Source organism: Stomoxys calcitrans, chromosome 1 (assembly GCF_963082655.1).
Source record: "Stomoxys calcitrans chromosome 1, idStoCalc2.1, whole genome shotgun sequence".
NCBI lineage: Eukaryota > Metazoa > Arthropoda > Insecta > Diptera > Muscidae > Stomoxys > Stomoxys calcitrans.
This window is the reverse complement of record NC_081552.1, coordinates 112,782,914-112,796,544: the sequence shown is the minus strand read 5'-3', so window position 1 is coordinate 112,796,544 and position 13,631 is coordinate 112,782,914. Positions and strand designations below refer to the sequence as shown.

The 13,631-nt window shown below is 42.1% G+C and overlaps 1 protein-coding gene across 1 annotated transcript in view; it reads right to left on the bottom strand.

Moving 5' to 3' along the window:
• Nucleotides 1-9,444, bottom strand: part of LOC131996790 (uncharacterized) — a 142,560-nt gene extending 133,116 nt beyond the window's left edge. Inside the window, exons 1-3 of the mRNA XM_059366737.1 lie at nt 9,360-9,444; nt 4,480-4,490; nt 4,374-4,414 (exon numbers count right to left, since the gene is read on the bottom strand). Of these exons, the coding sequence (XP_059222720.1) occupies nt 4,374-4,414; nt 4,480-4,490; nt 9,360-9,444 (137 nt within the window). The remainder of the gene's footprint in view (nt 1-4,373; nt 4,415-4,479; nt 4,491-9,359) is intronic.
• Nucleotides 9,445-13,631: the final 4,187 nt, after the last annotated feature.

The window sequence follows — 13,631 nt, the reverse complement described above, 5'->3', positions numbered from 1 at the left end:
AATTAGGCAGGTTTGAGGTATCTCTTTTTGTGTAAAGAAACGGTGCATAGGTGACACTCGTACACAATAAAATAGGGTGACCAGACCTAAAAATGTTTATTCTCTTCTCTTTTCCCCAACAAATATACACACATTTTACTGTTTCGTACAGCTACATACCCCGACTTGATATCTTTTGTAAGGGTATCTTTGGATTGTAAAAACAAATTCTTTTTGTGTCGATGAATAAATTCAAAATTAGGTTAGGTTAGGTTGAAAAATGGGTGCATATATTAATTCGCCCCATGCCACTATGGACATACACCTAAGCCAGTAATCGGCTTGTTGTGCACTCTAAAAACTATAAAGGAGACTCTAAAAAAAAAATGTTAAGTTAGGAATTCCGTGCTACTTACAAAATCCTTAATTGTTTTCAATACCACTCCCCTAAGTTGTCTGGTATTGCGTCTCCACTTAAGTGCCGGTATCTGTTACTCGCGAAAGACGGGCAATGACAAAGGAAATGCTCCAACGTCTAACCATCTTCTCCGCATGCTCTTCACATGCTATCACTTGCCGCACCGATTTTACATAAGTGAGCTCGTAGTCCTATGTGTCCAGTTGTGATACCAATAGCTATACTGATCTCCATCTTGCTTCCTGTAATAGCCTCGCCTTCTCACGATCTGGAATCCCCCCATAGGATTTTCGCTGTTCCACAATGTTGCATACGCATTCGTCGCCCACTACCTTAACTCGGATTGCGTCGACCCGAAAGGCTTTGGGTTAACCAAGTTTATTAACGGTAGTCTTCACCGCCAAATCGTCTGCCCTTTCATTTCCCCTTACTCCGTTATGGCCCGGCACCCAAACGAAGCGGATTTTCCCATCCTCAGAGAAGGCGTAAATCTCCTTCTTACACTGTTCGTGACCTAACCGTCCTGGTTTTTATATCCCTTATGGCAATTTTACTGTCGGTGAAGATGTTCACACTTGACACACTCCTGCGTTAGCACCACAGCACTTCACGCATTCCGTGATCGCCCGGATCTCCGCCTGCAGGACCATATTTTGGTCAGGCAATCTAAAACAGATCTCAGTCCCTGGGTTTTCAATGTAACCCCCAGGCCCACTCTGTCCTCTAGCTTTTATCCATCCGTGTAACATGATCTTCCATATGAGAATACTAGGGTTCCGTCAATCCAAGACTGTGCCGATGGCAGCAGTGCCTTGCACTCGACTTCAGGGTTCATTTCAGGTATCCGATCGGAAACCTCTTCCTTCCTTCCAGGTTTCCTATCGTCGCTTTGGCAATTATACCGCGATGGTATGAGCTGCTCCCATCCTCAATCCATTCTCACATGACCTTTAGTCTCATAGCCACAGTGACCGCCTCACACTTAATGGGTCGGATATCTAGATTAGTCTCCAGTGCCCTAGTGGTCGTGGTCCTCATCGCTCCGCCTATGCCAAGACAACATGTTCTCTGAACCTGTTGTATGGTCCTTATGTTGCACTTTTTCTCCATAGCAGTCCACCAAACTACTGAGGCGAAAGGCGTAAGTATTGGTATTATCACGCTCCTGTAGAGCAAATGGACTATCCTCGGATTCATGCCCAATTTCGAGCCTACGGCCCATCTACATAGTGCCCAACATTTGTGAGCCTTCTCAACACGCTCCTGAATGTGACACTTGCAATTCAGTTTGCTGTTCAAGATCACACCTAAGTAAATATTTGACCTTGTCAGATATCGAAATCGTCTTATTGAGGAAACGTGGTGCGTTAAACTGGCCCATCTTCGTCTTCCTCGTGAACAGGCATATTTCCGTCTTCTCTGGGTTAACATTGAGACCTGTGGGTCTAGCCCAGTCATATGCCATATGCAGGACCCTTTCGGCCCTTATGCATAGCTCGTTCGGATCCTTACCTCTTAGAAGTATTATAACATCGTCTGCGTAGCAGACGGGTTCAAATCCCTCCTCAGTCAGCATCCGTAATAGGTCATTTATGGTGGTCATCCATAGGAGTGGCGATAAAATTCCCCCCTGTGACGTGCCCTGTACGACTTTCTTCTTTATATTTATACCATAGGACACACAATTTATCCACCTGCTCCTTAGCATATGGTCTGGGTCCACCTGGTACTGGTCTAAGGATTGGATCAATGTGTCGGTCCGCACATTGTTGAAAGCCCACTCGATGTCAACGCATACCGCCAATGTGTACGTTTTGGCATCGAAGGATTCTTCTATTTTATGCACAACCAGTGCAGGGCAGTCTCCACCAACCTTCCCTTGACATAGGCATGCTGTTAGTATTTAAGCAGTTCGCTCGATGTCTTACTCTTTATCATTGTATCCACAATGCGTTCCATGGTTTTGAGTAGAAAGGACGTAAGGCTTATGGGTCTGTAGGCCTTTGGTGTCGCATAACTTGCCTTGCCGGACTTAGGTATAAACACCACACTTGCCTCCTGCCAGGCTTTCGGAGTATATGAAAGTCATAGGCACGCTGTGAAAATTTTGGCCAGACGAGGCGCCAGATTGTCTGCCTCTTTCTGTAGTAACGCCGGAAATATCCCATCAGGTCCGGATGACTTAAATGGTTTGAAGCTCCTCCTTCGATCAACGTCATTATTCCAAGACTCCGGTGTCTTCGTGAGTCCCGTCGTATCCTGTGGGAAATGGGTTTTCATCAAAAGTCTCAACATGTCCTCCATTGTCTCTGCTCTCACTCCCATGTCGTCTACGTTTGGACATGGGTTTTTGAGAGAAACTTTTTTATCTTGGCGGCGTCATTAACGCTATCGACGTGTTCGCAGAAAAGCTTTCAGGAGACACGTTTTGCCGCTCTGGTAATCTTATTGTATTCCTTGAGCCGTGTGTAATACACATCACAACAAACTTCCGCTTTTTTACGACGTGCTCCGTTAAAAAGTCTGCGTACCTCTTTCCCAATATTGTGAATCTCCCTGGTCATCCAGGTTTTTTTTTTTTGGCTGATTTTCTTTCCCGAAGAGGACAAATATCTTCGAAGTACACCATCAGTGCAGTCGTAATCCTGCTGATATTTTCGTCAATGTCTTCTATGCTTGGACAATCTAAATTATCTCGCCCAAGTCTTCTTCTGAGTAGCCTTCAGAATTTTGTCCAGTTTGTTTTCAGCTTTTTCCGAAAACTTGTCAGATTCGGCGCTGGCCAATCTATGCTAAACCTAATGTAGCGATGGCCAGAGAGAGAGAGAGAGAGAGAGCGATTAGATTTTCGAAACATATCGTCACATCTAATACCTCCTCCCTTATCCTATTAACAAAGGTAGCGGTGTTACCAATATTAAGTTTTATTAGGTCGATGGTATTCGAGAACTCTGCCAGGGCTTGGCTCCGCTTTTTAGTGTTGGCACTACCCCACTAAATGTGGTGAGAGTTCGCATCGCACGCTATTAGTATCTCGTTTCCGGTCTGTTTTGCTTTCCTCACCAGCCGTTGCAGCTCCGACGTGGGTGGCGGTGGAAAAGTTATGCCAGGTATGCTTCACCTTCTGACTGTCTCACCACTGTTGCATCCGACGTTGACAACTCTGGGGAAAATATATAATTCAAATTTGTATGACAAATAACGCAGGTCCTCGGCCGAGTACCAGTGTTAGCATAAAATAATTGGAAGTTTATATGGTTCAGTCCAGAAACTTTGTTCCGGGTCGTCCATGGCTCCTGAATTAAGGCAATATGAATCTTGCCCTTGCTGATTTTCTCCATTAGAGCGTGTGTGGCTCCATTAGGGAGCCAATCAGTAATGAGACTTATTAATTTGAAGGGTGGCTACTACTGAACCTTTAGTGCTTAGCGACGGTAAAAGCGACACATTTAGACTACTTTTTGCAAGAATACAGGCTCTGTGTCTCCCACTACTCGTACCATTGAGTAGTTTAAATTCACGAATTCTTTGTCTACGAACCATTTCTCCACACACCCATGGTTCCTGGATAAGAACAACATCAAATCCTCCTGTCAATTAGCAGGAATTTACCATCAAGAAAACCCGGCAAAGTTACGCGTCAACCGAACCTGATGACGACGAAACAAAGGATCAATTCTATTCCCAACTCGACTCAATGACACGCTCTCTACCAAAAGGAGACATTAAAATTGTTATTGGAGATTTTGGTGCCAGGTGAGCAATAACAACAATAATCTACCATTAATCATGACAATGAAGGGACTTGGCGACAGATTGGTCGATTTCTGCTCAAGAAACCGGCTCTTTATTGGAGACACAAAATTTCCCCATAAAAATATACACAAATATTCTTGGGAATTACCAGATGGAAACACCCGTAATCACATCGCTGATTGATGTGAAAACTAGACTAGGAGTCGACATCGATATTTACCAGATGCACTTAGTGGCCACTCTACGTCTACGCCCAGCCGCCTGGAAAAGAACTCAAACAAAAAGAAAGAGAATCATGTGCACCATGGAAGCAGTGTAAAAGTCACAAAAAAATAGCCTGTCATTACACGAAAACACATGAAATGGGAAAAAATACAGCTAATATAGAGGGTTTTCGAGCGTGGTTGGTATGGTAATTGTATCACAGAGGCGTTTTCGCAATAAATACGAATCAAATACAACATACCAACGCACGGCCCTTGAAGCCATCACACCTAATATGGTTAAAAAGTCTTCAAACCAAATATGAAACGCGTCCCATAGGGGTTGGTATTCGTTGCTATCTCTGCCTTTCCTTTTCCATTTGCAGGGAAAATCTCCGATCATTGAGCTCGTCTCGAAAGAGAAATAAACAAAAAAAAGCACAAAGTTCAACTTAGAAGACCCCGAAACAGTGCGCGAGAAGCTGCAAAAAATTACGAACTTGCCTTTTATATTTCGAGATTAGGGAACAAATATTAATCATGGAAAATCTCTTTGTTTTTCAAAATATTCTTCATAAGATCTATACACTTTTGCATGCGTTTGAACCAATTGTCGAAGCACTTTTGGCACTCTGATTGACGTATCTTCAAAACATGCATTCTGAACGCATCAACCACTTCTTCAGGTGTGGAAAAACGTTGACCTCTCATTTTATTTTTTACGTTCGGGAATAAAAGTAAGTCATTCGGTGCCAAGTCGGGACTATACGGCGGATTACTTATAAAATCGATGTTTTGAATGCTCAAAAATGCCGTTGTTTGAGCCGATGTGTGCGAGCTCGCATTGCCGTGGTGAAGAGTGTTGGTGTTCGGCGGTTGGTTTTCCTGATTTCTTGGAAGACAAATGGCAAATATATGGTTGTGTACCACTCAGAATAGACTGTTTTGCGTTGTTCTAGCAGTACGATTGCGACATGTTCAGTTTTTTCGAAAAAACAGGCGATCATTTACTTGGAAGTGCTTCGTGCGCGAACAACTTTTATTGGATTTGGGTCATCTCGAAGCACTCATTCAGTCGACTGCTGCTTACTTTGGGGCTCATACGCGTATATCCACGATTCATAACCTGCCACGATGTCATAGGCGTGTTTAGAAGCAAACGATTGTATTTTTGGAGCATTTCTGTCGACCAATCGATATGAGCCTTTTTTTGAGCTATTGACAATTTGTATGGGATGCAACGCGAACAAATTTCTTTTGCAGGCTAAATGTTCATACAATATTGAATGTATGATGGTCCCACTAATGCCTAAGGTTGTCTCAATCTCACGATAGGTCACATGACGATCTAGCAATATCAGTTGGAGCACGTCATCAATGGTTTTTGGAACAACAACTGATTTTGGACGACCTTCACGAAATTCGTCTTGGAGTGATCTACGACCTCGGTTGAAATCATCATACCATCGACAAACACGGGTCCTTGATTAAGCTTTATCGCCAAAAATTGAATTAAGTTTATCGATGCACTGTTTTTGAGTTAATCCACGTCGAAAGTAGTACAAAATAATCGCACGAAAATTTTCACGATTTAATTTCATTTTTTGGGCGAGATGAATCTTTTAAGTTACTGTAAACAACACAAATAGAGCTCGTAGGTCGAAACGTTCTGAGTACGTATAACCTCAAAAATATCCAGCTTTAAGGTAGAACTGTCACTTGGTAGATTGCAACACAAGGGTTGTCCAATTCCGAAATATAATAGGCAGCCCTCGTATCCATACATGATATTACAAAATAGTACCCATACATGCTGATGTTATGTCGACCCATGCATAGGTATTAGTTAGCTTATCCGTTAATGTTGTCTTGTATTCGCGCTTTGTTTCGGGGTCTTTTAGATTTAAAAGGTTGAATTTTGTACTCCTAAGTGCTGATTAGAAACGAAACTATAGAGGATCGCCGATCCTGAAAATAATGGATAAGAAACGAAACTATAGAGGAAATAAAACACCGGAAACGACTACGCAACGCTCTGCTACGGGGAAAATCAAGTCTAACTAAAATCGTGGCCAGAACTGAATATCACGCCTTTGCCTCGCTGGTCCAGCTCCTACAATAGTTCGCAGAGATAAGCGAATATATTTTAATATGATGGCAGAGCAAGCCCAAAATGCAGCTAACATTGCAAACATGATTGGTTTTTACGAGTCCTTAAAACAAATGAGCCGCAACAATATAAGGCCAACGGCAATAATTAAAGATGAGGACGGATCGAAATTAACAACACCCGAACAGCAATTAGAGGGATGGCGCGGTCTTTCAGCTACGAGGCACCAGCAACCGACAACGCAAGCTCCCACCCTCCTAATCCCCCATGTGCTCCACACCCATGCAGGAATATATCCGCAGCCCCACCCACCTGCGTAGAAGTTGAAGCCGTTCTGGTCTCACTCAAAAACGGTAAATCAGCCGGCCCTGATAACCGCATGTGTTAACCGCACGACTTCGAGCGTGCGGTTAACACAGTTTCGAGAACTTCAATGTGGAGCACACTGTTGAATGGCATCCCTGAAAAGATCGTGACACTAATTAGGGAGCTGTATGGGAATGCTGAAGTTTCAGTCCGCTTCAATGGAAAAGACAGCTTACCTTTCGGGATCGTTAAAGGAGTGAAGCAGGGATGCATCCTGTCACCGACGCTGCTCCGCATTAGAAGCAACTAATGCTGAGGCACCCTACGGCATACGCTGGGGTATTATCAACATCCTCGGAGACATCGACTACGCGGATGATATATGCCTCTTTGGGCATCGCTTTGGGATGAGGATAAACATAGCAAATACCAAATTGATGAGAATAGGAACATCAAATCTGATATAAAGGACCATATCATTGAAGGCGTTGACAACTTATCCAATCTTGGAGGAGGAGACGCCCAAAAAACACTTGGATCCGCTGCACGAAAACAGAGTTGGAATAAACCCATATATCATGGAATCATTCTAAGCCTTTGCCAAAGTTAGAGCTAGATGGAGAGAGCTTGCTGATGCCTTTTGTTCACATTCAACAGTTTACTATTGCCATATTTCATTATAATGCTAGCTGGCCCGGTACGCTTCGCTATACCATAAAATTGCTTTTTGAAAATGTAATTTTCTTAAAGCATTTTTAAGCTGGTGATCAACGAGTGTTAGGGATCCCTTTCATATCCACACTAAAAACCTATAGCTTCCTGTGTCTATCCCAAGCTGGGGGCAAAAAGTATACTCTGCTACCAAAGACAATTTATTGCTCTCCTATTCTATCCTGATCGGCCTTCATATATTACTTTTAATTCCTTTTTGTTTTTGGTAAGATGGGAGAGGGGTATTGCCCTCTGATAAGTCCCTTAATTTGTGTACAATATGTTCTCAGTCGCCCTACATGACATTTTGATGTTGTTTATGTTGGGAGGGGAGGGTCGGTCCCCCGACGCTAGGACCCAAAATATCATTTATTTTATTCCTTTATTGGTTTGTTGTGCGCTCTAAATATAAAAAAGTAACCTTGAAGAAGAAAATCTAAGTCAGAAATTCCTTGCACTTACAAAATCCTTAATTGTTTTCAATGCCACTCCCCTAAATTGGTTCATGTCTGGTATAGTGTCCCCACCTAAGTGCCGGTATCAGTTAGACGTGAAAGCCGGGTAATGACAAAGGAAATGCTCCAACGTCTCATCTTATTCCCAGCATGCCCTACACATGCTATCACTTGCCGCACCGATTTTACATAAGTGAGTTCGTGGTCCCATGTGTCCCGTCATGGTATCAATAGCTATACTGAACTCCTTTTAACTTCCTTTCAGTAATAGCCTCGTCTTCTCACGATCTGGATCCCCCATAGGATTTCCCCATCGCATGTTGCATACGCATTCGTCCCCCACTCCCTTAACACGGAGTTAGTCGACCCGAAAGTCTTTGGGTTAAGCAAGTTTATTGACGGCAGACCTCTGGCCTTCACCGCCAAATCGTCTGTCCTTTCATTCCCCTTTACACCGTTATGACCCGGCACCCAAACGATTCAGATTTTGCATCTTCAGAGAACTCGTTAATCTCCATCTTACACTGCAAGACTGTTCTTGACCTTACCGTCCTGGTTGTAATTGCCCTTATGGCAATTTTACTGTCCGTAAAGACTTTTGGTGTCATAGCAGTCTGACGAGGCCCCTGGCAAAGGCCGAAATCGCCATCATTGCAGCCCGCCCCTTGATACATTTAACACACCACAAATGTTGAGACTCTTTAAAGTGTTTTTGTTATTTTGTTTTGAAATAGAAGCAAGAAATAAAAACACATTGGTCTAAGCTGGTTAAACCAACAGCAAAATCCGTAAAGATGTTCACACTCTACGTCCACACCACCTCACGAATTGCGTGATCTGCGCCTGCAGGACCGTATTATTATCAGGCAGTCGAAAACAGGTCTCAGTCCCTGGGTTCCCAATGTGGACCACCAGGCCCTTTCTGTCCTCTAGCTTTGATCTATCCGTGTAACATGATCTTCCAGATAGCAATTCCTACAATCCAAGACTGTGCCGCTGGCAGCAGTGCCTCGCACTCGACCTCAAGGTTCATCTCAGGTATCCGATCAGAAACCTGTTCTTTTTCTTCCAGTTTTCCTATCGTCGCCTCGATTTCATTTGATATCCATATTGCCCAAATTGGTAAATATGCCCTGCTGGGGGTCTTGGAGTTTGGGGGGGGGGCACCACCGACAACAAGGAATAAATGTGTATGTCAGATTAGTATTCTACTTTTAAATAGCTTTCATTTTATACCCATAATGTCGAAAACAGTGAAAGTGTCCTTTGGGGGTGGGTACCCCCACGAACACTTAGGATGAAATTTGTATACCAAGTTCGTACTCTTCTCTTAAATATCCAGCTAACAACATTTTCCAATTTCGGTCCGACATCGGCCCGATAATCGGGTGAATCATCCGATATCGGATCCGATGTCTTACCGACATTGTAGCTAAGAACAAGAGTAGTGGTCGTTATATTGTCGGAACGACACGGCTGAATTAAATCTGATATATTTACCGTCATATCGTATCGATGACGGACTGATTTCGGAGTATAATTCCAGGGAAATTCCATATTGTCCCAATCGGTAAACAACATGAAATTTTGTTTGTTTGTCTATTCCGTATAGACTCAAAAACGGCTCTACCGATTTTGATGAAATTTTCAGAGATGGTGGAGATTGAGTACCCTGTGAAAATAGGATACTAAATTTTTTGATATCCGAGGGGCTGGCAGACCCTCCCCCTTGCCACAATTTACAAAAACGAATTACAAATACGAATTTATATAAGGTGTCTACGGGGCCTCCCCAAACTTAAGACTCCCCAATATGGACATGAATGTCCATCGTCATAAAATGGGTACCAAATGAAAGTTCTTTGGAAAGTTCTTGGAGGAGCAATAGGCTAAATAATTTTTGGATATCGCAATGGGAGCGGTCCTTACCCCAAAAGTACAACCCAAAAATAAAAGTGGACCGATGGGGATAATATGGGGCTCAAATGAAAGGTATTCTATAGTAGAATACTTATTTTATATCAAAAGTTAAGTCCACGATTCTTGGAGGAGCAATAGGCTAAAAATGTTTTTGATATCGCAATGGGCGCGGACCTTACCCCAGAAGTACCACCCAAAAATGAAAGTGGACCGATGGGGACAATATAACGCTCAAATGAAAGGTATTCAAGAGCAGAATACAAATTTGATATCAAAAGTTGGGTCCACGATCCTAGGGGGCGCCCGCTTCTGGCTGTTTACGATTGCATCTGAATGGAACCGGCAAAGCGAACAAAGAGAGGGCAGAGTGGTCAAAGTTGATGACAGTCTATGGTTTTCCGAATAAAGAAAACTAATATATAGAAATTTGGTTGAGGTTGTTTGCGATATTATATTTTAACGTTCCTATCCTGAGACGAACCTTAACAATAATTGTTTAAAATAATATAAGAGCCTGTCTTTGTCATAGATAAACAAGTAAAAGCGTGCTAAGTTCGTCGGGCCGAATCTTATATACCCTCCACCATGGATCGCATTTGTCGAGTTCTTTTCCCGGCATCTCTTCTTAGGCAAAAAAGGATATAAGAAAAGATTTGATCTGCTATTAGAGCGATATCACGATATGGTCCGGTTTGGAACACAATTAAATTATATGTTGGAGACCTGTGTAAAATGTCAGCCAATTCAAATAACAATTGCGCCCTTTGCGAGAATCCGTCGTGCAAAATTTCAGGCAAATCGGATAGGAATTGCGACCTCTAGAGGCTCAAGAAGTCAAGTCCCCAGATTTGTTTTTATGACAGCTATATCAGGTTATGAACCGATTTGAACCATACTTGGCAAAGTTGTTGGATATCATAACAAAACACGTCGAGCAAAATTTCATTCCAATCGGACAAGAATTGCGCACTCTAGAGGCTCAAGGAGTCAAGACCCAAGATCGGTTTATATGGCAGCTATATCAGGTTATTGACCGATTTGAACCATACTTGGCACAGTTGTTGGGTATCATAGCAAATTACGTCGTGCCAAAGTTCATTCAAATCGGATAAGAATTGCGCACTCTAGAGGCTCAAGAAGTCAAGACCCAAGATCGGTTTATATGGCAGCTATATCAGGTTATTGACCGATTTGAACCATACTTGGCACAGTTGTTGGGTATCATAGCAAAACACGTCGTGCCAAAGTTCATTCAAATCGGATAAGAATTGCGCACTCTAGAGGCTCAAGAAGTCAAACCCAAGATCGGTTTATATGACAGCTATATCAGGTTATTGACCGATTTGAACCATACTTGGCACAGTTGTTAGATATCATAGCAAATTACGTCGTGCAAAATTTCATTCCAATCGGATAAGAATTGCGCACTCTACAGGCTCAAGAAGTCAAGACCCAAGATCGGTTTATATGGCAGCTATATCAAAACATGGACCGATATGGCCCATTTACAATACCAACCGACCTACACTAATAGGAAGTATTTGTGCAAAATTTCAAGCTTTGCTCCTTCGGAAGTTAGCGTGCTTTCGACAGACAGACGGACGGACGGACGGACATGGCTAGATCGACATAAAATGTCACGACGATCTAGAATATATATACTTTATGGGGTCTCAGACGAATATTTCGAGTAGTTACAAACAGAATGACGAAATTAGTATACCCCCCATCCAATGGTGGAGGGTATAAAAATAAAATAAAGGAATTTCGTTGCAGTTGTTTACAGTATTATTTTTTTACTTTCCCACCCTAAGACGGGCCTTTACAATAGGTGTTTCAGTAGTTTAAGTGCCTATCTTTGCCATAGAAAAACAATTTATTTGTAGAGTGCGAATATCCAAGTTTGTACTTAACAGTTAGAGGAGAAGGCTCAACGAACGTGAACAGAATCAGAGCTATTGGAGTGAAGGTTACGTCCCAAAGTTTGTTTTTCTACGTTTTGAAAGCGAAAACGTAGTGGAGCGGGTTTGATTGAAATTTTAGCTCAATGATAAGAAGCCTCCTTTATATAGTCGAGCCCTTGTGGCGTACCGATAAGGACAATTTTTTTTCTTTTTGTCACTCGATTCGTTCACCAAGTCATTGAAAACAGCTTATTTTATAAAGGGAAATGTCTGTTTTCAAAGACTTGGTGAACAAATCGAATGACAACAGCTAAAAGCGTGCTAAGTTCGGACGGGCCGCTCTTATATACCCTCTACTATGGATCTCATTTGTTAGTTTTTTGCCCGAGCTATTTCAGGTTATCGACCGATTCAGACCATGCTTGGTTTAGATGTTGGAGACCATAGTGTAAGTCATTGTGCAAAACTTTAGCCAAATTGGATAAGAATTGAGCCCTACAGTGGCTCAAAAATTAAAATCGGGAGATCGGTTTATATGGGAACTATATCAGGTTGTGGACCGAATCAGACCATATTAGGCACGTATGTGGAAGGTCATAGCAGTCGTTAAAATAATGTTTAGCTAAATGGCATAAGAATAGTTGTTGCTTAGCATAGTTGTTGCAAGTCAAAACAAAAGACTTCGTCTAAATTTCAGCCAAAGCGTACAATAATTGCGCACGCTAGAGGTTCAAGAAGTCAACATTTGAGATCGGATTATATGGCAACTATAACATGTTTTAAGAAGATTTGGACCATACTTAGAACAGGTGTTGGAAGTCATAAAAAATACCTTATACAAAATGAGAATAATGGGCCAAATTGGATAAGAATTTCGGCGTTTAGAGGCTCAAAAGGTCAAGATCCAAGATCCGTTTATATGGCAGCTATATCAAAACATGAAACGACACTACACTTATAATTAGTATTTGTGAAAAATTTCAAGCGCCTACCTTTATCCCTTCGATAGTTAGCTTGCTTTCGAAGGACCTACGGACGGACATGGCTCAATTGATTTAGAATGTCAAGACGATCAAGAATATACATGTATATTTTGTTGGGTCTCAGAGAAATATTTCGATGTGTTACAAAGAAAATGACGAAATTAGTTTAGTGGATGGTATAAAGAGAAAACAAGTTAGTGGTCTAGGCCGTAAGATTTTATACTGAAGTCTAATTCACTGTTGTCTCAACTATTGGGTTGCCTAAAAAGTAATTGCGGATTTTTTAAAAGAAAGTAAATGCATTTTTAATAAAACTTAGAATGAACTTTAATCAAATATATAATTGCCATTTTGTTCGATAACCTTTTGCCATCTTCCTGGCAAATTTAGTATTCCACGCTCACCGAACTTCTGGCCTTTATCTGCAAAAAACTGAACCAAGTGCGATTTTATAGCCTTATCATTGCCGAAAGTTTTACCGTGTAAGGAGTTCTGCAAAGATCGAAATAAATGGTAGTCTGATGGTGCAAGGTCAGGGCTATATGGTGGATGCATCAAAAGTTCCCAGCCAAGCTCACTCAATTTTTGGCGAGTGACCAAAGATGTGTGCGGTCTAGCGTTGTCCTGGTGGAATATGACACCTTTACGATTGACCAATTCTGGTCGCTTCTCCTTGATGGCTGTATTCAATTTGTCCAATTGTTGACAGTAAACATCCGAATTAATCGTTTGGTTCCTTGGAAGCAGCTCAAAATATACCACACCCTTCCAATCCCACCAAACAGACAGCATAACCTTCTTTTGGTGGATATCAGCCTTTGAAGTGAATTGAGCTGGTTCACCATGCTTGGACCATGATCGTTTTCGACTAACGTTGTTGTAAATA